The following is a 25,546-nucleotide window of genomic DNA, read 5'->3' as shown; positions in this document are numbered from 1 at the left end:
CTGAGCATCTTCATGGATAAGTACGCAGGAGGAAGAACTTGCTGCAGTGCAAAGCCAGGAAAGGCTGCGTATGACCTTTACTTAGTTTATTCAACTAATTAAATTCAATAATTAATTTATGCAAACGCAAGAAACAGATAAAAAAACATTAGAAAAAACAGAAAAGGTTTGTTTTTCTTTATTACTTCATGGACCGAAAGCCAAACAGAACAGACCTGTCAGGTATAAGAAAGTGAGGGGCATAATAATTAGTAATATCAACTCAGTTCTTTCAGATACCACTCCCTTTATTAAATATCAAAACATTTTCTCTTAGACTTCTAATTTTCTCATAGACTTCTACTCTATGAAAAAAAAACTAGCCTTAAAACCTGCTGACAGGTTTTTACATGTTTGGTAGAGTTATTACAATGTCAGCACAAACTGAAAGACTGTCACTGCAATTGCATGTTGAATTAGGGAAAGCAAAGATTAGATGGAGACTCACGAAGTAACTGAACTTTCTAAGCTCATGCTCACAACTGGCTTCAAAGCAGTAACTGTAAAGTAATTAGACACCACTTTTATTACATTATCCAGAGATACAGTCAAAAACCTTTGAGGTAACCTCTGTGTGATCAATTTGGGATGTTAACTGTTTATAAAGGAATGGTCCAGAGCTTTGACGGTGACACTGAAATGAACGAACTCCTTCCAAGTTAAGACAGAGAAAGAGAACAACAAAAATAAGTCACTGGAGCAAGTGGAGCAAGGAAAGAAAAAAAGGATCAAAGCTTGTCATCTAAGCCATGGCACAGCAAGCAATCCCAAAACAACCCCCGCCCTGCCACATGATCCATTCCAAGATCCGTGTTCATGACTTATTACACAATTAGCAGGGGTATGACACCACACAGTGCAACTGCTCCATAATGCAGCAGTCTGAACAACTGTTCATTAACTCAGTCTTCTCTAATTAAAAATGACTCACGAAATAAGTTGCATTCTATGACTAAGCTTAGAAGAAACCAAAGCAAATTTACAGGCACACATGAAATCAAATTTAACTCTATACAGGACCACGTTAAAGATTTCGGAAGGGAGCACTGCAGAATGAACACCCCATTGGGAAGTCCCTTTGAGCGGGCAGCACGGCTCAAACCCTGCCGTGCTTACAGCAACGACCCATACAGCCGAGCACAGCGAGGAGAAGACACAGAGGAAACCAAGAAGGAAAACCACGACTGCTGTCCCATCTCGGGGCTCACAACACCTTCACGACCGCAGCAGGACACAGCAGCGGGCGCCCAGCTTACAGCACGTGCTGGCAGCACCAACTTTCCAAGTCTTCCCCACGCATACCAACCCACTCAGCTATCTCACTTATACTAAGTTAAATCGCACATCCTAAGAGCCTCTCTTGCTCTGGTGGAGGAAAAGAATTACAAAAATTCGGTAGATTATAATTTTGCCACATGTTTACCACACACCTAACGTTCATATCGTTAAGCATTTCTCCAGTGTGTCCTGTGTAGGTCTAATGCCTCCCTTTATGCATATTCTTTAATTGTTTGATGGCTTGCCAGAGCCATCTGCTGTGCTGCTCAGTGCCAGGCAGAAGGAACAGCAGCCGTGCACCCAAAAGTTGGGGCTTCGGAGCAACACCCCTGGCACCGAATCCACCCTCCTGATACCTACCGCAAACATCAAGCACCATCCTGTAAACGGTGGGGTCTGGGGAATGCTAACAGGGACGCTCTCCACTGCTTTTTTTGCACAGCCCTGGAAACTTTCAGAAAAAAGACGCTCCTCCACAGCCACCCCACACACAGGGTGCCGGTGCCCATCTTCTCCGCTTGCTGCTTTGACCGCAGCAGGGCTGCAGCCTGCCCTGCTCCTCGCCCCTTCCTTCCCTATCGCACCCCAAGCTAACTTCACCTAGGCGTGCTCTGACCCGCTCCCACCCGAGCTGTCCCCTCCTGTGGCACCTGCCAGAGCCCTCCCGTGTCAGAGGCTGCCCGACACCAGCCCCCCTCGACCCCCCTCTCAGGCCGGCACCCACCTGCGGTTCATGGGCCGCACCCTCACGGCCACCTTCACCGACGCCATGGCGCTGCCGCTGCGGGCCCTGTGCCGCCAGGCCCCGGGCAGGCCGCGGCCTAGCCCATGTCGCTATGGCGACGCCGCCCTGCCCCAGCGGGCCGCTACGGGGCCGCGGCGGGGACAAACGAATGGCGGCGGGGCGCTGCCGCAGCCCGCCCTCGGGTGGGCAGGAGGAGGAGGAGGAGGAGGAGGAGGAAGGGCACGGGGTGGGGAGGAGCGGCCCCTAGCGAGGGCCTCCCGCTGGGAGCCGGAGGGCGCCGTGGCGAAGCTGTGAGGGCAGAGGCGCGGTGGTAACGCGGGGAGCGCGAAGCTGCCCGCCACGCTGCCCGCCCACGGCTCTCAGGGTGTATCCGTGTCTAGATAAATAAATAACTATAATATTAAGTGTTGGTTCCGGCGTCTGTCAATATCTGTACATCCACAACGTGTATCTATGTATCTATACGTCCACAGCTGACAGGGATCTGTACCCGTAAGCAGGTCTATACATCCACAACAGACACAGGTGTTTCCAGCCAGAGATCTGTGTCCATAAATATATATCCACAACAGCCAGAGAGATCTGCATCGATAAATCACACAGAATCACAGAATTGTCTAGTTTGGAAGAGACCTCCAAGAGCACCGAGCCCAACCTCTGACCTAACACTAGCCAGTCCTTCACTAAGCCATATCCCTAAGCTCTACATCTAAACATCTTTTAAGGACCTCCAGGGATGGTGACTCAACCAGTTCCCTGGGCAGCCCATTCCAATGCCTCACAACCCTTTCGGTAAAGAAGTTCTTCCTAATATCCACCCTAAATGGATCTGCATATCCATGTCCATACATCCACATCCACACTTCCCTACGGATTTCCACTGGTACCTTTTTTCTCCTCATTTTCTCATCCCAGCTGCAAGCAGCCCCCAGCAGGAGCCCCACTGCCATGCCAAAACAGCAACAAAACCCGGTGTGGCCGTGACCACCAGAGCCTCCATGGTCCCCCCTTGTTGGTGCTGGTGCAGTTCTGCGAGGAGGGGTGCGAGGCAGGTGGGCTTTGTGCAGGTGGGCTCCTCCAGCGCTGGCTCCAGGGGGGCAGTAGGACACACAAGAACAACAACAATAACAACAAAAAGCCGGATTAAAAGTAATAACGCAATACATAATACATATGTTGGTTTGTTTGAAGCTGTCAGTGTCTGGAAGCTACACCCAGGACTGAGACATCCACTGCATGGACAAAATCGCCGTCACTGCAGTGGTGTTGGCCTGAGAAGACCTAGGACCCCAAAACCTTATCTTCAGTGAACACTCATCATAACAACTGATTGTGTCCAAAAAACAGGAATGAGGCATGGGGGTGACAGGGACAGGACTAGAAACATGTACTTGGCTAACCAAGTAAATCAGATAAATGCCACAAGTCCCCACCAGCTGCTGGGGAAGTCCCACAGCAGAAGGACCACACTTGGCAGATGCGGCACCGGCTCTGTGAGCACTGGTCACGCAGGGGAAGCTGTGTGGGGTGCAGAGCAGCAGGAACGGGTGTCAGAGAAACAGAGGGAAGGGGAGGCTCCGAGTGGGATGCTAAGAGGGCAAGGTAGAGAGAAACATCAGCTAGTGAGCGGTTAGCATAGGTGGCAGCCAGGGTCATGCAGGCTAATGAGATGATCCAGGAAAAGGAGGAGACAGACAGGCCCCATGTGTAAAACCTAAAGGTGTTGGCAGAGTGTTAGGAAGAGGGACAGAGGAACACAGAAATGGGTTTGGAGCCAACCCAGCGCATGAGCCAGATGGGCAGAGCCATCCATGGAGGAACTGGGCACATTGCTGGAATTTTGTCGGAAGTTTTAAAAAGGATATGGGAAAAGTGCAATGAGATGACAGTGAATACCACATTCAAATTAGAAACAGAAGAATAAGCTAAAAAGTGTGCGTAGATAAACCTGTACATGCACGCATAATAAGACAATAAAAAACAATGGTAAAAATAAAATAATAAAATAAAATATAGCTATTTTCAGCATCAGCCAGAGATGCTAGGAAAGTGAAACAATACATACTTTAATATGTAGAGCATCTACTAACTCTTCCCAGACAACTGTGCCTCTGCTAGCTCTGACCAACAAAGCTATAAAGCAAGGCCTCTGATAAAACCTTTCATTGACCACATCTCCACACACTGCTGTTCAAGGCTGCATCCTATGGCCAGCCATAAGGGCACGCAATGAGCTTCCCCGCCTGGGCAGATCCTCCCATGAAATGGAAAATATTTTCCCATTTCACTAGGAAGCTTCCATTACAGATGGAAGTTGGAGCAGCTGATGCGCACGTGCAACGCACCCAGAGTAAAGCAGCAAAACCTCCCTGACTGCACTCTGATTGTAATTCAGCCCAACACAAATTATGGCCAAGGAGGTGGCATAAACAGTGTGGGACAGATTAGTCCATTCAGTACAACTAAGCAGCCCTCAGTTAAATATTGCTCTGGTTAGAGACACTCAGCACCTGCACTGCTTGCCCATCTTTAACAAACCTCCACAGAGAGCACAGTTTTGCTCCTTGGATCCATTTCTGTCTCTGGGGCCCTCTCCCCTCTGATGGCTCTGTTCAGCAGTGAGTTAATATTTGCCTTGAAATTCATATTCTTTCAGTCTGACACATTCTCACACCAAGCATGTAACATCTTTTGCAATTTCAGTAACTACCATGTTAGTTGTAGAAGATGGGGATCCAGCAGGAAGTCTGCTTCCTTATGGATGCGTCCTGTAATTAAGCTTTTTGGTGGGTGTTTGGAAGAAGACTGAGCCTTTAGGGAAGTCACTCTATACACAGTCTGAGTCTTACAAAAGTTGCCAGAACATGGTATTTTTAAGGCTTCCATTTATAGATAAGAGTGTGTAGATATCAATGAAAAAGCAAACATAAAGGCACACTTACATATCCCCAAAAGTGCATTAACCTCCTTTACTTGAAAACCTGGTGGAAAGCACAGCTGTCAGTTTCTAAGTACTAAATATTTTACACTCAGAAAATGGTGGCAAATGGTGTAAACCAAAATCCAAACCAAACCCAAGAACGCACATTCCCAAGTACTCCTTTATTTCCCTGGCATAAATGCATTTAGTAAAGACATCACTGGGATATGGTTAATGAAGCATTTCCAAGGTTCCTCCTTGTGTTATCAGAAAGAGTTTCTGCTACCTTTCACTCTTGGTTTGGAAAGCCTGTTCCGCCTGCTGTAGAAATTGGGCTTGGACTCAGAGATGGGACCTTTAGTGTTCCTGTGAGTCTGCAAAGGAGACAAACTGGGCTTGACCTAACTCCTGACCATAGTCTTCAGCACTTCCTTCTGCTCCTGGTCAGTGTAATTGACCTCTTACCATGGATCTGCTCACTCAGAAATGCCCTCAGGCACACACTGTTGTCTCCTGGGGTTGTAAAACAGGTCACAAGGCCAGAAAATGACAGCCTGGACTTTAATAATGAGTGATGCAAATTCATTCGTTCACACCCTTCAGATGCACCCTTCCCCATGACTATGCCCAGCTTCCCTTACTCGCCCAGGCCTTCCAACTTTACTCCCTTTACATGCAAATAGCTTCAAAGGGCAGCAATTAACAGCTTGGCCAGTGGTGACATCCTACTTGCTGTAATCCTCTTTATCCCATTTAGAAATAGGTTCCTGAGAACAGGTTGGAGACCATGACTTCTACCCAAGCTTGCTGAGGTATCCATTCAGCTGGCAGCCGAAAGGAGGGACAGACAGATAGACAGACAGACATCTCCCTGTCTTGCGGGGAGCTCGCTGTGAGCCCCCCCAGCTGCATACTCTGAGCGTGTATTTACTAATTCGATGCAGAAAGCCGAGCTGTCACCACTAAAGAGACTGGTTTCACAAAGTGACATGAGGGTCCTCTGTGGCCAGTGTTTGGGAACAAGGTATTATCTTGTCACCGTTACGGATCAATTCATCAAGCAGGTTATCCTTCTCTTGATTCCTGTGAAGTCTTCGGAGAGAAACACTCACTCAGCTTCCTCCTGAGGCCTGCTGCTCCCCGCCATGGTGAGCCACAGGCTGGGGGTGCTTTTAAAATCTACCTTGCCATGCAGAATTAGCTGTCATTTCTGCCTTCCCCACCAAGACATGTTGTGAACTCTATCTCAGCTAGAGGAATTGTCCTCCTGGCCGGACTGCTGTCAAATTCCCATCGTGCTGTCAAATTCACGAGGAGCAAACAGCATTGCCCCTGCCCATTGACATCCTCCTCCTCATCCACATACCATTCTTTCTGTGGGCTTGTTCTCTAGGTAACTTTCAGGTGTATATTCACACCCACTTGGCACAGAACATGCACCTTTGCATCTCCCTTTTGAACTCTTTGCAGAAACAAAAGTGAGCAGCACGCATCCCTCCATGAGGTCTGTGCTGCCTCGCTGCTGTCACTCTTTGGTGGCCGTCCCCAAGATGATGCTTCAATTCAGGCAGCTGCACTTGTCCTGGCTAACTTCTACATACTTCTAGCTGCTGCCCTGCTCCCTTGGGGGCTGCTAAAGCTGCTTCGTATCTTCCTGGTGGAGCATCCAAATGGAATCCCCCGATGGTTGAAAAAAAAAAAAAAGGTTTGCACTCTATTAAGAATTAAACCAAGTGCTGCACGAATCCACATTAAACAGGGAGAATTACTCAATTTCCAGCAGGGCTCAGCAGGAAGTTTCAAGTAAATAAGTATCAAGCTGTCAGCTTGAAATTCTCCTTTGGAGCCGTACAGTTTTAATGAGCTACCACCAGTGCCGGATTTTGGCACCTTCCCTCTTGCTCTTTCCCACAGTTGCCTTTTTGCTTTCAATGAAACACTGGGGATGGGGATGCTGGGGTCCTTCAGCCAGCCCATCTGGCAGGGCACTGCTAGCAGCTGAGGTTGGAGCCGGGAGTTTTTGGCAGCTGGATTTTGGTCACCTGGAGCCCAGTGGCTCAGGGAGAGCAGCGGCAGCAATTGCAGCAGAGGCAGCAGCACCCAGTGCCAGCGGTGGTGGCAGTGGGCAGAGTCACATCAGGCTGTGTGCCAGGCTGAGTGCTGTCCTGACCACCGCTTGGGAAGCCCTGTGAGGCTTTAAATGTTAGTGGGCCCATTCCCCTCACGTCTTTCTTATTTGCATCCCTCCCATTGACCCCTGTGGTTGCGATAACAATGACAATATACAACACAACACAACTCCTGGCTCATCCAGCAGCTGGATGTCACGGCTGGCAAACACCTTCCTCCTCCCTAGGTGCCCCCCTTCCTGGAGAGCCCTGTGCCCATCACCGTGTTCGGAGGCTGCACCAAGACATGCTTGCACAGGAGATCAGTGAGGACAGAGCAGCTGCTGTCCAAGCCCATTTCCACTGCAGGTAGCACATCCACCGTGATTATTTGGATTCCTTGCCAGAGCAGAAAGAGAATTGGGTGGCTGTGTTGAAGGGTGTCCTCACTGATTCCCCTCTGCAGACCTCTGTATAATGAGAGAGGATGCAAAGGGCTAACAGCCGTACTGAGCATGAAGAAACGTCCGTGCCCAAAGCTTCCTGACCTTGTGTTTCTCCAGCAGAAAGCTGGCAGGTGCTTCCTGCTGGATGGTGCAGAGGATTTCCCAGGCAATTCCTCCCTCTGTCCCAGGGGAGCAGTGGAGAAAGGCTCAACACGCTGTGCTGGCCACTTCTGCCCAAGCAGGAGAAGGACCCACCCCAGCCAGCAGCCCCTGGCTCTCGCACAGAGCTGGGGAAGCAAGCCCAGGGGCTTCCTCAGCACCTCATCCTGCAGCCAGGGAGGTGAGGAGGAGGAAAGGGATGCAGCTGAACACACATGGGGGGTGGTGAGTTACTGGTGCAGCATTTAGGTACAGACAGCTGAATTTCCTGCATGTAGAAAATGAGCGGTGCTGCTTGTAAGGCTCCTGCTGGATCTGCTGTTAGTGCTGCACCATGCTGGGCTTCTCCCGGAGGAGATGCCTGAGTACACGTGGCACGAGGGGCAGTGAGCTGCTCTGTGGGAGCAGCAGGGAAACAAATGCTTCAGGGTGCTCATCTAACCAAGAGTAAAGCCCAGTTCATGGAGCAGAGATCACTTCTTTCAGCTTGCCAGGTTGAGCATCAAGAACAAATCCTCTTCTGGACCGCACAAAAGAGGTAGTGATTTGTAAATAACCTTTGAATTTCACCATCTGGGAGAACTAATCAAACCAAACCTGGATGAAGCAACCATTCAAAGTGCTGGATATGCAGCACAATTTCCAGGTTCTCTTAGATTTGACCCAGAGCTGAACCAGAACAGCTCCAGCCAAAGCTTCGAGCTGAATCCACTGCTCTGCCTCCCTGCTCTTTTGGTCTACTGCTGATTGCTTCATTTATTCTTCTGCAAATTGATATCCCTTCTGCTGCATTTTTTATCTCCCTTTAGTTTCAAAGAATTTTAAACCTATTTCATGTGGGAATAATCACGAGGTACATAAGAACAGAGAAACAAATGTACTGCTTACATTTCTATATGTTTTACAGGAGACCACTTTCCCCTTTGACATACAATTGTCACCTCAAATCCTACCCCTGGAAACGCAGCCTCTTAATTTCTATTTTATACTACTAAGGAGAGATGGCTTTGCACAACAGGAAAGGTTTGTCCTACCCAGAAACTTTTCTCATTACAAGCAGCACTCAGAAGTTTCACAGAGTACGTTCCAGCATTTTAAATGTATTGTTGGCTTCTCAGAAATGAGCTTGTTTTTGTCCCCTCTCGCTTCACTTTCAGTTAAGAAGTCTGACAAGAAAAAGTATGGTACATAGAAGTAGAAATGAAGAATAAGTGGTTGTAGTTGACATTTAATTTCTGCACAGTTGGAAAGAGAAATGAGACTGTCTATTGTTCAATCCATTATTTTTCCCAACCAACCAAGAACATAGCAATTTGTTGTTTCTTTATTAAATATAATAGGGAGATGTTCTGATAATTTTTCCCTATCAAGTTCTTATTATTTACAACTCATGTACAGTGGCAGCTTCTGAGCTCCCTCATTTGCTCTGTTTTCTGTTACATCACTCAATTAACACAGGCAATCTGTTATGTCAAAAGGTAATAAGACAGCGCTTGATAAGCAAGCCACAGAAATCTCTAATAACTTCTAATGAATTATTGCAATGCTGCATTCAGAGATGCTCTCTCGGAGGCACCCTGGGATTTACATGATACATTAACACGTAAGCTGTCTCTGGCTGGTGCCACTGAGTTAAGAAGTGTCAATGCTTGGTACCAAAAATAGCCACGCATTTCAAGTCTCTCCTTATGGAGATTAAAGAAAAAAGTGTGCAAAAACATTTCTACAGAGGAGAAATCCTACCGTTTGTGCCCATTTTACAGAAATGTTTATTGCTGCTTTCTCCACAGCTGGCATTAAAGAGGGAAGAAGTGTGGGGCTGCGCAGGGTTTCTCTGAGGCTTTTCAATGAGTCACGAGATTCAGCAGCTACCTGTTGCCATCTCACATCCAAGGCCTCGGAAGAGAGGATGCTGATGGCGACCACCTCATCAGCCAGAAAGAAAAGCTGAGAGGTGCACGTCTGACCTGCCAGGTCCAGGATCAGCTACAGCTGCTGTCAGGGCATCTGGGATTAAGGCAGGAAAGGGTCCTCCAGGTACCAGCCTTGGGGAACAGCAGGCTGTGGACTGAGGCCATGACTTGTGTGGAGTAAGTTAAACAGCATGAGGTGTTTAGTGGAGGACTCGTTAGTGTTAGGTCAGAGGCTGGACTAGGTGATCTTGGAGGTCTCTTCCAACCTAGATGATTCTGTGAAGTTTCTCTGGAGACCACAAAAGGTTTGCTTGATGTCATACAGAAAGTAATAATTCAGCTTTCATTCTGTATTTCTGATTTCAGTGGAAATTAAAATTATTATTATACCCCCCAAAAAATAACAAAAATACCTACCTAGAACCTAGGAAAATATAAATGGATACAAAGTCTAAGGTAAAACTCTGAAAATCATTAAGAAACCTTGTATTGACCTCAGTACGATGTGATCAATATCTACAGGGAAAGACAGACGAATGCATTCTTGGAATAATGCTCCCAGAGAAAACAGAGGATTTGGATAAGCCAAATTCACTGAGAAAGATCGCTCTGAGTTAGTATAGTGCATGTTTATTTCCTAATACAGTGCTTCTACGCGAAGCCTTCTTGTATTTAATGTTAAGATTAGGATCAGTGGAAAAATAGTCTGAGTACAGGTCAGCTTTTTGAAGATAAGCCGTATCTGTAACCCCCAGGGAAGGAGATGGTGTAGGCCTGAACTGCTGAATATGCTAATATCCATAAGGAAACTATTTCAGAAGGTACTTCAAAGACAATGCACACATCTTCAAAGGATCTACGGATTCCACCCGATTGGAATGAAATCTTTAGGCGCTCCAGAAGAGCCATTTTCCTGATACTTGCTCATGAAAAATAAACATAGCCGGCTTTCTAATGGGGCTCGGAGCAATCAGCGGCAAGCCGAGTCTCCTGCCCAGCGTGGCAGCGGCAGAGTCACGCTGAGAATTTCAAGGGACCAAAGAGGAGGCCACGACACAAACAGCAAACAGAGGCAGGCGCGTGGTGACAGATCGCTACCTGGGGCTGGCGGGGGCAGGCGGCCTTCTTCTGAAGAAAGGGACATTTGGGGAGCACCAGCGTGAGAAGAGCCACGGGCTGATGAATGCAAGCTGTGTTCCTGTCTAGGGTGGACAAGGGGAGGATTCAGCCCGCTGGGGGGGCAGCACAAGCAGCCCACTGCATACATCCATCCCTGCAGTTCCTGCCAAGCCCCTGGAGATGTATAGAACTGACTCCGCTTTCCCCCCAAGATAAAATAAACTTCATCATGCAAAGCTGCCATTGGTTTCAAAGGCCGGCTTGGCCTGAGTAAGGAGGAAGGACCGCAGGACTTGGCCTCTTTTGAAAGAGAGCTGGGTAGGTAGAGCTTGGTGTGCTCTCCAAAACCCCTGCCCGTGTTGCTTCAGCTGCAGATCGACTCCCCCAAAGGGAGCATCCCCTCACAGTGTGCTGGGTACCGAGCCCTCACAACGCACTGCCTGCTCTTCCTCACTTGGCAGCGCAGGACCAATCTCGCTCACTGTCCACGAACAGAAACGGAGATGTTCAGACAAGGGAATTGAACAGCTCAACCAGATAGAAATAATAATAATAATAATAATAATAATAATAATAATAATAATAATAATAATAATAATAATAATAATAATAATAATAATAATAATAATAATAATAAGGAACTGGCATATATTACAAAAGAGTGTTTTAAGGAGAATTTAGCAAGCAGCTAAACACTACCAGAAAGCTTTTTTTTCCTCTTCCAAGTGGCCAGTGTTACCCAGTGCTAGTTTCTTTTAGAAATAACCTTTACTGAGCAGAGATGGCTTGTTTATTATCAAGTATTTCTCCAACTTGTAACATCATTTATTTTTTAATAATAACTGCAAAGTGCATTTGGTGATGGTTGCTGTAATCTATACTCAGATTGAGTCAAATGAAGTATTTTAATGAAACTACAGCTTGTAATTTTGACTTCATTGTGTTTCTTCAATGAGATAAAATTAGATTAGGATCACATGGATCAGAACACGAAAAACAGGCTTTGTGTGTCAGTAATTGCATATAGATGTCTTTAGTGTGAATGAGAATCATGGATGTCCAGAGCAAACACAACCTATTCTCCCTCTAGTAGCCAATATTTCCCTTTAAAAAAAAATAAAAATTAAAAAATGGTGTGGAGATAAATTGTACTGTGCTGCAAAAGCAACGTCAGGAAGCAGAGTGAAGAACCCTAAGACTGCTCTTAATTTCAACCGCTGTATTGGACTTTCGGAGGGCTGACTTTGAACTCCTCAGGACACTGGTTGGTGGAGTCCCTTGGGAGGCGGTTCTGAAGGGCAGAGGGGTCCAGGAAGGCTGGGTGCTCTTCAAGAGGGAAGTCTTAATGGCGCAGGAACGGTCTGTCCCCACGTGCCCAAAGACGAGCTGGCGGGGAAGAAGACCGGCCTGGCTCAACAGAGAATTGTGGCTTGATCTTAGGAGGAAAAAGAGGGTTTATAAGCTTTGGAAAAGTGGGCAGGCCACTAAGGAGGACTTTAAAGAAGTAGCGAGGCTGTGCAGGGACAAAATTAGGAAGGCCAAAGCTCATCTGGAGCTCAATCTGGCTACTGCCGTTAAAGATAACAAAAAACGTTTCTATAAATACATCAACACAAAAAGGAGGACTAAGGAGAATCTCCATCCTTTACTGGATGCGGGGGGAAACTTAGTTACAAGAGATGAGGAAAAGGCGGAGGTGCTCAATGCCTTCTTTGCCTCAGTCTTTAGCGGCAATACCGGATGTTCTCTGGATACCCAGTACCCTGAGCTGATGGAAGGGGATGGGGAGCAGGATGTGGCCCTCATTATCCATGAAGAACTGGTTGGTGACCTACTACGGCACTTAGATGTGCACAAGTCGATGGGGCCGGATGGGATCCACCCAAGGGTACTGAGGGAACTGGCAGAGGAGCTGGCCAAGCCACTGTCCATCATTTATCAACAGTCCTGGCTATCGGGGGAGGTCCCAATCGACTGGCGGCTAGCAAACGTGACGCCCATCTACAAGAAGGGCCGGAGGGCAGACCCGGGAAACTACAGGCCTGTCAGTTTGACCTCAGTGCCAGGAAAGCTCATGGAGCAGATCCTCCTGAGAGTCATCATGCAGCACTTGAAGGGGAAGCAGGCGATCAGGCCCAGTCAGCATGGCTTTATGAAAGGCAGGTCATGCCTGACGAACCTGATCTCCTTCTATGACAGAGTGACGCGCTGGGTGGATGAGGGAAAGGCTGTGGATGTGGTCTACCTTGACTTCAGCAAGGCTTTTGACACCGTCTCCCACAGCATTCTCCTCAAGAAACTGGCTGCTCTTGGCTTGGACTGGCGCACGCTTCGTTGGGTTAGAAACTGGCTGGATAGCCGGGCCCAAAGAGTCGTGGTGAATGGAGCCAAGTCCAGTTGGAGGCCAGTCGCTAGTGGCGTCCCCCAGGGCTCGGTGCTGGGGCCGGTCCTCTTTAATATCTTCATCGATGATCTGGACGAGGGCATCGAGTGCACCCTCAGTAAGTTCGCAGATGACACCAAGTTAGGTGCGTGTGTCGATCTGCTTGAGGGTAGGAAGGCTCTGCAGGAGGATCTGGATAGGCTGCACCGATGGGCTGAGGTCAACTGCATGAAGTTTAACAAGGCCAAGTGCCGGGTCCTGCACCTGGGGCGCAATAACCCCAAGCAGAGCTACAGGCTGGGAGAGGAATGGTTGGAAAGCTGCCAGGCAGAGAAGGACCTGGGAGTGATGGTGGACAGTCGGCTGAATATGAGCCAGCAGTGTGCTCAGGTGGCCAAGAAGGCCAACGGCATCCTGGCTTGTATTAGGAACAGCGTGACCAGCAGGGCTAGGGAGGTGATCGTCCCCCTGTACTCAGCTCTGGTGAGGCCGCACCTCGAGTACTGTGTTCAGTTTTGGGCCCCTCGCTACAAGAAGGACATGGAGGTGCTTGAGCGGGTCCAGAGAAGGGCGACAAAGCTGGTGAGGGGCCTGGAGAACAAGTCCTACGAGGAGCGGCTGAGGGAGCTGGGCTTGTTCAGCCTGGAGAAGAGGAGGCTCAGGGGCGACCTTATCGCTCTCTACAGGTACCTCAAGGGAGGCTGTAGCGAGGTGGGGGTTGGTCTGTTCTCCCACGTGCCTGGTGACAGGACGAGGGGGAATGGGTTTAAGTTGAGCCAGGGGAGTTTTAGGCTAGATGTTAGGAAGAACTTCTTCACTGAAAGGGTTGTGAGGCACTGGAACAGGCTGCCCAGGGAAGTGGTGGAGTCACCATCCTTGGAAGTCTTCAAAAGACGTTTAGATGTAGAGCTTAGGGATATGGTTTAGTGGAGGGCTGTTAGCGTTAGGTTGGAGGTTGGACTCGATGACCTTGAGGTCTCTTCCAACCTAGAAATTCTGTGATTCTGTGATTCTGTGATTCAAGTGTCTACCTTTCTGCTTAGCACCATCTCCCTGGCTGATACAACACTGCTGGGCAAAGCCAGCCACTGAGATCTCGTATGCTCATGCATGAGCTCCAGCGAGAATCATCTGCTTTAAAAGCACAGTCAGAAGGATTTTGTTGGAGAGGGGCCAGCTGCATTTCAATCGCTGAGCTATGGTTCCAGCAAGAAAGCACTAAAAACATTTCTGAGCTGCCATATAATGACTGCATTAAAGAGTCACCACTCTTCACTAGAGTTCAGAACAGAAGAAAAACTCAGGTACAGAAATTTCTTTTTAGCATTACGTTTAAGTATTTCAATTGCTATAGTTTCCATGTTTGATATGAGGTGTAAGCAGCGCTACAGTTATTTAAAGTAATATCACTTTCTTGATTAGCAAAAAGTTGTGTATAAACACCTAAAACACTAATACAGAATTTCAGTGATACTTGACAGCATTAAAAACCTGTGATAGCATTTATGTTGGATGTAAGAAGCATCGCTGCTGCTGCAACAATGATGGCATCCTTAGAAAATTTGCATGGGATATTGTTGTACACATACTCTCAGATAAGCACTGCCAGAGAGAATTTATGTTTTTCCTCCTTGCCTTGGGATAAATACGGTGATATTCTTATTGGCAATAACAATTTATGCTGCCATATAAAACATCCGGAGCACCCACTCAGTCAGACAGAAGGCCCACTGCAGGGGCGGTGGCGCAGCGTGGCTCCTTCTGCACAAGGAATTCGCAGCCCAAACAGGGAAGGTGGGTAAAAGAGGGTGGCAAGAAAGAAGGGAAAGGAGACGCCTGCAGTAACGCTACGAGTCAGCGAGCAAGAACAGAGGTTTTACCAACAACACACCCAGGTCCCACAGATGGATCAGGAGGGCACAGACACTTGGGTCATGTTGGAAAACTGATGAGCGGCCCTCAGCACACCCCCAGCTAATCCCTCCCCTGATTAACGAGGAGGGGAAGACTGACAATATAATGGCACGTGGGCATTTTATCTCACACAGCAGCCCCGTCTGGCATGCTAGGGAAAAATGTGTCCTGCCTCTGAACAAAAAGCTACCTGCTCATGCATGAAATTAATTCTGGTGAAGTACTGAAATTACAGTCAGCGCAGTTTTAAGGTGTATTTACCATTCACAGGCTGAAATGGAACTCCTCATATCATCACACAGGCCAAAGACTGGGTGTTAATCCCACATGGCAAAGCTCGTGGCTGTCAGGATGTTCCCCCCCCCGTGCTGACAGCAGAGGAGACGCAGGCTGCACTGCTCCTGCTCTGCCCATCCCTCTGCTCCCAGCGACTGTGGCTCTGCTGGCACTGACAGCAAGGGCAGGATGAAACCAAAGGGCCTGCTTCAAATTGAACATGGAAACAGGGAGAGAAACATGCAGGAAGAGGGTGTCTGGGCACCCCTGCAGCAGGCAGCTTGTCCGTGCTCTGTCACGCCATTGAATTTAGCACAGCAAAAGGCCTTTTCCAAATTAACGTAGATAAACTCTTCCTGGGTGTGGGACCTTTTGCTAGAAAGTTTTCGTATGGCTGGTAGGGCTGATTAAAGACAGGAGGGATTTGACCCTAAGTGAGGATTGTTAAGACCCTAAGAAATACCAGGTGCCTTGGACAGTGACAGTGCTTGCAAGCTAAATCAGGATCCCAATTTTCAGCCACTCCCTTTGTGACACAGCCCAAAGTTATCTGTCGGTTATCAGAGTCCCAAAAGACGTCCCTGTGACTGATGACAGTTCGCTTGGTTGCTCCATCACGGACATCTGCCAGGCTTCCACCCACCACAAAGTCAGCTCAAGATCAGATTTCATCCCCCTGAGGAAAGAGCCCCTCCTAATGGGGGGGAAATAGGGAGGCATGGCAGGAAAGCGCTTGCTGTTAGAGAGCGGCAGCAGCTATACCCATTACCTGTCTCACAGGGCCATCAGTCTTCCAGGGAACCATCTCACTTTTTCCCTGAATCTGTTTAGACGAGGCCTCTAACACAAAGGGAAACACAATGCAGTGGGGCCGTTTTGTTCTCCATTAGAAGCTCCCACCTGATGGACAAGTTCTGCCTCTTTCATCTCCACATTTTCACGTCCCGTTGGCTGGAAAGGTCAAAACGCCGGGCACATTTGCTCAGGTTCCTTCCCTCCGAAGCCGGGCAATACCTCTCACAAGATTGGTTTTGCTTCTCTCAAGACATACATTTACCAGAGGTTAGGGCACTTTTTTTTTTTTCCCTCCTTTGGAGATGATTGCTATCAGCACTGGAAGAGCCTCCCAAGATTGCTAAAAGGAAATGTCATATCGCAGTATCTAATTTCCAAAGAGAAGCTACAAATAGCCTCTCCGTGCTACCGAGGAGCTGCCTTTCACTGCAGCATTCACGACTCCTGCATCACCTTTTCAGGGAAGTCTCATCATTTAAGCACTCCTTAAGGGGTGCTATTTGAATAATTAAGACCAAGATGTCGGCCTGCTGCTTTCAAAAAGATGGCAAGCAAAGACAGCAATGATAGTCCAGCTGCCAAGAGGAGAGACAGCTCTCCGGGGTGATGGGCACTGGGAGCAGCAAGGAGACCACAGCTGCTACCAGCACCGATGTCCTTTGCCCACGTCCTGACCCAGCTGAACTGTGCTTTCCAGCGGGTATTTATAAAAGATGTATGGAGTCATTTTAGAAGAGCCATACACAAAAATTGCTTTCCCTTAAGATTAAAAGAATAGAAAGACTAAAAGCAGCCTCGGACTTTCATTATAATCAGCCCTTTGAACTTGCAAGAAGTCTCCTGCAGCAGATTCCAGCAGAGCCCAAGGACACTGGAACTTTTCTTTATTTCCAGGGCTTTTCCATGCTTTGAAAATCCCAACCTAATGACAAAAGACACGAGTGAGAGAAAGCTGTTGCTTTAAAAAACATACTTTCAACTTCTCTGTAGTCTTTGCCACAGCTGACTATGCTTCTTACACAAACTTAAACACATTTTTCTGAATGACTGCTAAAAGACAAAGGAGACTCAAAACCTTACTAGAATTCATCACCCTTACTAGGAACTCATGTTAATCCTTTGAAAGTCAGCAGGACAGCAGAAAGTTCCCTGTGTGGGTCAGACCATTAAAAAACTACAGTCTTGCAAATGTAGATGTGAACCTTATGCCTTTCCCACTGAGCAAACAACAGGAAATAAGGCAGAAGGGAAAACAAAAACCCTCCATGTTTTGGTAAAATCCTATACATTACATTGCAACCTGTGACTCAAAGATATTTTCTTAATTCTGCTCACACAAAAGCCTATAAAGAAAAGCCCTGTCTTAATTAATGAGGTCCCTCCTTTGCCTTTTGTAGTAAAAATGAGCATCTCTGTGTATTAACCACCGCTAACACCTGGTGGTCCCTGGTCTTTGCGGAGGCAAGTCACCGTGGCCATACTCCCCACATCTAAGGAGCAACCAGTAGAAATGCTTTATGCACAAGCACAACACCCCATAAAACTGCATCTGAAGCAGCAGAGGACATTTTTCAGAGCTCTGGGGTGATGCTGTTGTTGGCTGGGGTTTTTAATGTTCTACATTTCTAGAAAACTGTTAGCGAAATGACCTTCCAAAAATCCCTGCCAGCCTGTGCAGGCATTCGTGTTTGCAAATGATAGAGATCTCGTGTCTGCAAAACACAGGATTAATGCAGCAGCCCCGTATCCCTATCATCAAGCTGGCATTGCTATACTTTCATTACAGTTTCCTGGCAACAAAGCACCCAGGCACTTTCATGAATGCTAACAATTCTTATTCATATAGCCTCTAGACATTTCCTGAGAGCCTTGCAGAAATGAATGAGCGTATCAGAGTTATCAGCTCCTGGAATATCAGGCTCAAACACAAATCACGGTGTTGTTTTTTTTTTCACTGTACAGAGAAAGCATTATTAATGTGATTTTTATCTAAAAATCACTTCTGTTTCTATCTAGACACAGATTTTTTGAAATCATAGCATATTATTTCACCCAGAAAGATAACAATACCATTTCTGCTCCAATTGTGAAGAATAAGCCTGATTTTATCAGTACATTCAGCTCTATCAGTTGGATAGTTTGATGGTTGGATTTTTGTCCTCCCAGTTTACAGGATGAATGTGTGGTCATGTGAGAAGTCTAGTACTGGGGATAGAAGTTATTTATTTTAGAAAGGAACATAATTAGTATTTCCCTTTCTAAGCAGAGGTATCATTTCGTTAATATAAAGACTAGAAGACAAAAAACAAGCCATTACACTTTCCACTATCTGAGCGATACCACTCTCAAGCCTTTTTAGCACAGAACTAAGGCAGAAATAACTAAAGGCAGAAAAGCAGATGGAGACGCTGGTTGTATTTTATACAACGTTCTGAATGCACAACGGGAGAGGATTGCTCCCTTGCCAAGCGACTTCTCCTTCTAGTCCAAGCAGGCATGGGATGAGAAAGACCAACAATGCATAACTCGCAGCTCTCATAAGCACTTTCAAATACACATTTGTGTTTTCGAATAGAGCACACTTCCTTCTTTTCCTTTCCTCCCCGTAGTCAGCTGCCATTTTGGAGGCTCTGAATTGAGCCCAAATCCTCACAGATGATATGGGGAGAAAAGGAAGGGGCAGAGCCCTCCTGCAGCGGTGTGATGGTACCTACTGGGGCTGCACAGAGAAGTTCTCACCTCTCTGCTGTGCCGTGGACTTCGCTGGGCACCAGCAGCTCTTCTCAGCTGCAGTTGTTGGCTGAAGCAGTGTGCACCAGCAAGCCCTTGCTCGGTCTAGGAAACCTGAAGAGGTTAAAAAGCCAAAAGAAAATGGATAACCAAAAGCATTGCCTGTATTAGGACAAGTTTTGAAGGACATGGAGCAAAAGGGAAAGAATACTGATCCTCATTCTTGGTGACGGAGAACTTCTGCCAGTATTTTCATACGAGGCTTCTCTCCTTTGTTCCTGCTTGGCTGGTTGTCTCAGGTTATGCAGAGTATCTGCAGTCCTCTGGCCCCAGATGGGCACATCATTCATCCCCTACTCCTTACAGCCTTCCTCCCCAGCCCTGGTGAAGCTTTAGTTAATGCTGCAGTGCTCATTTAACAAATGAACACACTCCATGCACTGTGTCTGCCTTCCCCAAGGGCTTGCTCATGCCTAACTGCTGTCAGTTTTACAGCATGCAGATAGAGAGAAGATGCATTGCACAGTCCCATTACCAAGAAAAAATATGATTGACAAAGAACCAATACAGAGGTTTGCATTGATGCTGCCAATATTGCTAATACCTTGAAGCCCTAAGGCAACATTTGTTTATCCTGGGGAAGAATGCAAGCATACCCTTGAACAGGCAATTTTCTGTGCTTTTCCCTCTGGCAGCTGGCTCTTGTTTAAAGTCGGAGCAAAGAAACCTTTTGGGTCATTAACATTGTTCTATGACTGTCTGCATAGGGAGTTTTTCCCCCCAACGATTGTTTTCTCGGATAAAACTGTCCAGGTAGTGAGAAAGCCTGTGAGTAATGTGTTTCAATCACACTTAGCAGATATAAAGGGTTAGCAGCCCCTTTATGTAATATATGGCTCTGACTGTGTTAGCCTAAAATGAGTTTAAGATGGATTCCCTGAAGAAACGGTTCAGGGCATATAATCTGGCTTCCTAGCAGTATTTCTCGGGGTGACAGCATCCCTAGCTGACTTACCCAGGCTCTGTGGCTGTGGAGACAAGTTGCACCAGGACATTTCCTGCATATAAGCAGATATCCCACAAAAAAAAAAAAGTAAGTTTTTATTCTTCGGTGAGTCCTTCGGAAGCCAAACCCCACAAGGTGAGCCCTGACACAATCGTGCCCTCTGTGGTCTTGGTACACAGGGGCAAGAGACAACACCTTCGCAGCCACACAGGCCTGGGGAAGTCACACAGGGTGCAGAGACGTGAGCACTGGGCACCTAGGAGCAATATTCATCCTCTCCTCGTCGATATACCCACTTAGGCTAAACAACAGGTGACTCCCTGCCCGGGGTATGGATTTCTCCATTGCGAGACTTCTTGAAATTGAGAGCTCAAGGTCTGCCGAAATCTAAAAGGGCAATGACAGTCCCAAGTCTTGTTTGCTGCTTAGCTACAAAGAGCAGGCAAGGATGCAGCATGATAAAGTCCAAGTACATCTGATTACTCTCCCAGACATGTTTTGGACACCAGTTCCCACTCACAGTCCCTGTTTTGGGGAGATTAGAGACAGAGTTGCCAGAGCTGAGAAGCTACGGGCTGTCTCTCCCAGGGCTGTTTGCAAACCAGCATCTGGTGCTTGGAGGGAGACTGCCAGAGGGAGGCTTTGCTGCGAGCCCGGGCCTGGTACAGGAGAGTGGGAACAGAAGTAGATTTGGGGCTTTATTCGACATTATTAATAGTGCATAGGACAGACCATAGCATTTTCTGTGGAAGAGGGGGAATTTGCTTTGTGTGAACCAAATTTAGGTTCACTGTTCCTTGGGAATGTTTAACACTGATTTATAACATGGTGTTAGTGACAACTACTCCATAGTTAAAACCCAGACAATAAGAAAACCAAAAGGTTTCACAATTAGCAAACAGAAAAAGACTACACAGCTCTACATTTTTAGAGAAGAGATTTTACGTAACGTGGAAAAGGTAGCGTTATACTTCTAATGCTATCCCAGGTTTGGGGGTGGTATATAGGAAAAGGCAGTGTGTTTTAAGGCAGTGCTACCCATGAGGTACACCTTCACTGACAAACTCACAGAAACAGGCTTAGCTCTGCCTGCTGGTCCTGCCCTGTAGCTCTCAGGCTGAGGAGATGCCCATGCTGCCCTGGCTTACGGCACCTCTCCCAGTAAAAACCCCGGTTACAAAGGTAGCAGTGGAAGTGGGCAAAAAGGTAACAGCAGCCCAAGGTCTGGTTGGAAGGGCAAGTGGAAAATAGCCACGGCGCTGCAGCAGAGCCAAGGGAAAAGCTGCAGTCAGGGAGAAAATTGCCATCTTGTTCAGCTGAGGCTCAACTATCACTTCTCCTGTCTCCATTACAGACAGTTCTCCATGCCTTCTTGGAGGGCTTCGGTGCATACCTGAATCAAGCACAGGAAAGAGAAACCTGCCATCCCACTACCCAAGGTCACTGGCCGCTTTGCAGAAGTCACCCTTCTCGGCTCTTGTCACCTTGATGCTACTGCTACATGAGCTAGGAAAACTGCTGCTAGAGCAGAAATGTCTCCCTGTGCTGGAAATCACATCCTTGGCAGCAACGCAGACCTCCCTTCAGACAGCAACCATAAGATCACGGTTTCACATTTATCTGAAAAACTACGAGCCTCAAAGGAATGAGGCTGCATCAGTTGAATGGGGCTCTGCAGTACGAGGCATCACCTCGAGCACAACTAAGGAGGCAAAAGGAGCACTGCAGAGGGAACTTAACAGTCCCTGCATCTCGCAAGAAAAGAAGAAAGCACCTTTTTAATAAAACTTTTGGTCTTGGAAAATGTTTGGTTTATTTTATAAAATGAGAAAGCCTTCCATGAAAAATGTAATATTGTTTCTAAAATATTCTTAAGCAAAATATTTTTTTGTTGTCTAGGTCCCTATAAATCACCTCCCATAGGGCTAATTCCCTCAGGTACTGGATTCCCTTCTCCATAGTGGTCCACTTGCCTGGTAGACGTACAAGTTCTTCCTTGTAGGGACACCTTTCCTTCCCAGCTGACAGGAGACGCCTCCAGAGGCTGTAAGGTGGTGCTCCGTCTCCAATTGCTTTGCCAATGCCTGCATCTCCAGCAAGGGATCCCAGCTGCCTGGCTTCCCTTTTTTTTTTCCCAGTTGTTCAGGGGTGAATGTCCAAAGCACTGGAGTTGTCCACTGCTCTAGATGCCTGCCCATATCCTCCCACTCATAACTATCCTGCAGATCTCTGGATGACACTCTGAAGTATTTATTTAATCTCAGACAAAACCCGGAGTGCGTTCAGGAGACATAATGATAAGAACATGCTGGTCTGAAGGATATCTGAAGGATATTGAAGGAATATCTGAAGAATATCTGAAGGACATTGAAAGTTTTGGAAAGCTACCATAACTCGCCTAGAGAAGAAAGGGAGAGTGAACAAGTGGGAAAAACATCTTCCCCTGACGCTACCTCAGAAACTATTAATGGTTACACATTTCATGCTTTTTCTTCGGGGAGCCAATCTATGGAGGGGCCAAGGGGAGACATCCAACAATAATTTATTTATTTATTTAAAGTTACCTCCTTGGAACTGTAACTTCTAGTAATTTAAAGTCTTTTGACTTGCATATTGTGAAAAGAGCATTTCTTTTATGAACAGCACATTCTCACGATTTCCACTTAGTGACAGTAACAATAATGCCTCCAGTATCTATCCAAATCTCTTTCTCCTCACCACAAGGCAAAATTTGAATTCACATTAAGGCACCTTTTTCACACAGCCTCTTGTTCAATCTTAACAAATAATTAAGAACATTCTTCAAAGTCAGGTTTACCTGTATGCACTTGAGCTTCTGAGGTTGTGGGGTTTTGGTTTATTGGTTTGTTTTAGGACTGGGAACGGAGCTTAGAATCCATGACCTTGTGGAACAGGCTCATCTACCTGGCTTCAATGTCTTAACGTCAATCGCTCCTTATCACTAATAGAAATAACCTGACAAGGGGCTTAGTGGTTAGAGTTGACCTAATGAATTAACTACAAAAAGTGCACAAGGGTCATATTTCTGTTAGTCATTCTGTGAGGAAAATTAGCATGGAGCCTGTTAAAAAAAAATAAAAAAAATAAAAAAAATAAATAAAATAAAATTGCCTTAAAGACAAAATTGCTATCATAGATTTTCATCTGTATAGTCCTAACAGATAAAGAATACAGCAATCAGAATTACTTTTCTTGACATTCATGTTATTTAAATTTGCTTTTCTGAGTTCTCTTCTTTATGCAGGACTTTTCAAAATCTAGCCCTCCGACTACACTATTTACTTTGGCTGCATATAAACTATCATGTATGAATGCCAGGATCTGGATCCTCACTTACTATTCAGGTTAAGGACTGGGCTGAAAGTTTTTGTTCCTTGCACTGGCTGTTCCTTCACCTCCTCTTCAGGTACAAGGACATGTGTCTCTTTCACGCTCCTTCATTAGTAAACAAACCAGGATAGATTAAAGCCTCTTTCTTCAAGTCAGTAAGACACCTGCCTTTGGTTTCAGTGAAAATTCATGCCCTACCAACTGAAGTTTCTTCTGGATGGTGTTTCTTCTGTTTGGGATAATTTCATTTCCTTTTTGAAGACTTACAAGGATGTAGTAACCAAAGCAAAAGTATAAAACAGTACCTGAGGCATAGGCTACTTCTGAGCCTGCAGCAGACTATAGCTCTGATATTATCATTTCAGACAAATATACGTAATGTGAAGTGTTCAGCATGCTTACAATCTGCCAAAGGCCAGAAAATGGGACCTTCATTTTAAGACTGTATGGAAAAGAAAACAAAAACAATAACAACAAAAATTAAGAGAAGGAACTTGTCCTTCACCTAAATTTTATTAGTTTGCAACTCCTTCAGGTGTCCACAAGGAATTACGCCTCCTCCTCCCTCCCCCTCCACAAAAAAAAAAAAAAAAAAAAAAAAAAAAAAAAAAAGACATTGTGGCATAGAGGTATAATTTCAGTTCACACCAGAAGACATTCTTCTCACTGAAGTACAGTTAAGCCCCACAAAAAACCTGCCAAAAAGTAATGTATTTACAAGTTAGTTTTACATGTTGGCATTATTTACTTGTCTTGTCTTGCATTCAAGGCTTGATCTGTCTGGGGGGGAACCTGTAATGCCGTTTGGTTGTATGACTGACAACAGGACTTTAAAATTTTGAACTGTTTGTACAGAAGCAAAATACAGAAAAGTACACTATCCCCAAGGGAAACGTAGAAACTACCCGCTGCATTTCAGGTTTAAAGTTTTCCCTTAAAAGATGTAAGCATCTATTAAGGTGTAAGAAAAGGTGTAATCAGCTGTTTGAGTACAATTCTTACATATACATGAACATTTTCCTCTCCAGTTTCCAACTTGGAGTGCAACATTTTTCATCGTGCTCTTAGATCAGAATTCTGATTCTAACACTGGTTCCTAGTGCAAATTTCCAGAGCAGAGAGAAGCAAACCAGTCCTGTCTGCTCTGAATGAGATGGAGAGAGCAAACAAATGTAAATGAGGAAAATAAACCTGTAGGAATGTTTTCAAATAATTGTCATTGTACAGAAGTTTTAAATTGGTTAGGTCCTTGAAAGTTAATTAATGTAAACTCAGGTTGCATCACTGAATTTGAAGTAGTAAGAGAGACTTGCATCATTGCAGAGCCTCAGTCACAGTTTAAATTGGCACTGCCTCTAACTTCACAAGAATGAAAGAGAAAAGCACATCTTCCTACTTTGTCAACTACTGGCAGACTTAGAAAAAAAAAAGTTGTTAAAATTAAAAAGTAATATATTTTTTTAGGCCATTTCACTGAATATGTAATATTTAGTAGTAACCAGACTACAAATGAAAGGGAAGATGAAACGGTATATGGTGCTTGCATGGCCTTAATTTACATGGCAATTGATAACAACCACAATCTGCAATGATTTGTAAGTGCCTCACACCATTCACCCTTGAGACAGAAAAATGGGATTCCCATATTATGTAAGGGGAGTGCAATCCCTCTCAAAATATGAGAGTCTGGGGTACGCTACTGAGTACTGAAAATCTTGAGTAGGCAGCACCGAACTCAACTGAGAAGGGAGGATGAGTCTCTTTGGATCTTCGTGTAACAGAATGGAAACTGAGAATTTAGCCCTAAGCAACTATTTTTAGAGACAGGCTGGGAACTTGTTCTTTTTAATCCAGGGTTCATTTCAACATCTTCAAAGCTAAAGAAATGGTTGACTGCTCTGTTGAATCATGTTCCGGGCAGAAAAACTCATGTTCCTATTAATATAAAGAGCTTAATGTCTTGCTTCTGTCCTAAAAATGAGTTTTGGATTCAAACATAGCCTCTCCAAGATGAACAACTACCTTTACTTTGTGGGGCTCATATTTTGCATACGAGATTTGTAACTTCAAGCTTCATAATGTCTCCTCTCGATGAAGGGAGGAAGTTGCAGATGCATAAAAGGGCAAGACAACCTCCAAAAATACATTGCATCGCCACAAAACTACTTGAACCTATTCCTGCCAGCGCAAAAACTCCTTTACAAACCACCAATGATTGGACATTAGGGCTAAAATGTGTGGAAGGCATTAACATTTGCCTGTATACTTCCAACCTTGCGAGCCAGTCAAGCTGAGATGACAGCCTGAGATCCCAACTGTGGCTCAGGATCTGCTGTGCACCAGAGAACTTCCCTCCTCATGAGA

The 25,546-nt window shown here is 46.0% G+C and overlaps 1 protein-coding gene across 5 annotated transcripts in view; it reads right to left on the bottom strand.

Annotated features, from left to right (window-relative positions):
* The window catches only part of KIF16B (kinesin family member 16B), a 137,801-nt gene extending 135,594 nt beyond the window's left edge, over positions 1–2,207 (bottom strand). For all 5 annotated transcript variants that reach the window (XM_032183981.1, XM_032183985.1, XM_032183983.1 and 2 more), the window contains exon 1: positions 2,042–2,207. In XM_032183981.1, coding sequence (XP_032039872.1) covers positions 2,042–2,088 — 47 coding nt within the window. In that variant the 5' untranslated portion in view covers positions 2,089–2,207. The remainder of the gene's footprint in view (positions 1–2,041) is intronic.
* Between the last annotated feature and the right edge of the window lie 23,339 nt (positions 2,208–25,546).

This window comes from Aythya fuligula, chromosome 3 (genome assembly GCF_009819795.1).
Source record: "Aythya fuligula isolate bAytFul2 chromosome 3, bAytFul2.pri, whole genome shotgun sequence".
Classification (NCBI taxonomy): Eukaryota; Metazoa; Chordata; class Aves; order Anseriformes; family Anatidae; genus Aythya; species Aythya fuligula.
This window is presented reverse-complemented; position numbering and strand designations above follow the sequence as displayed.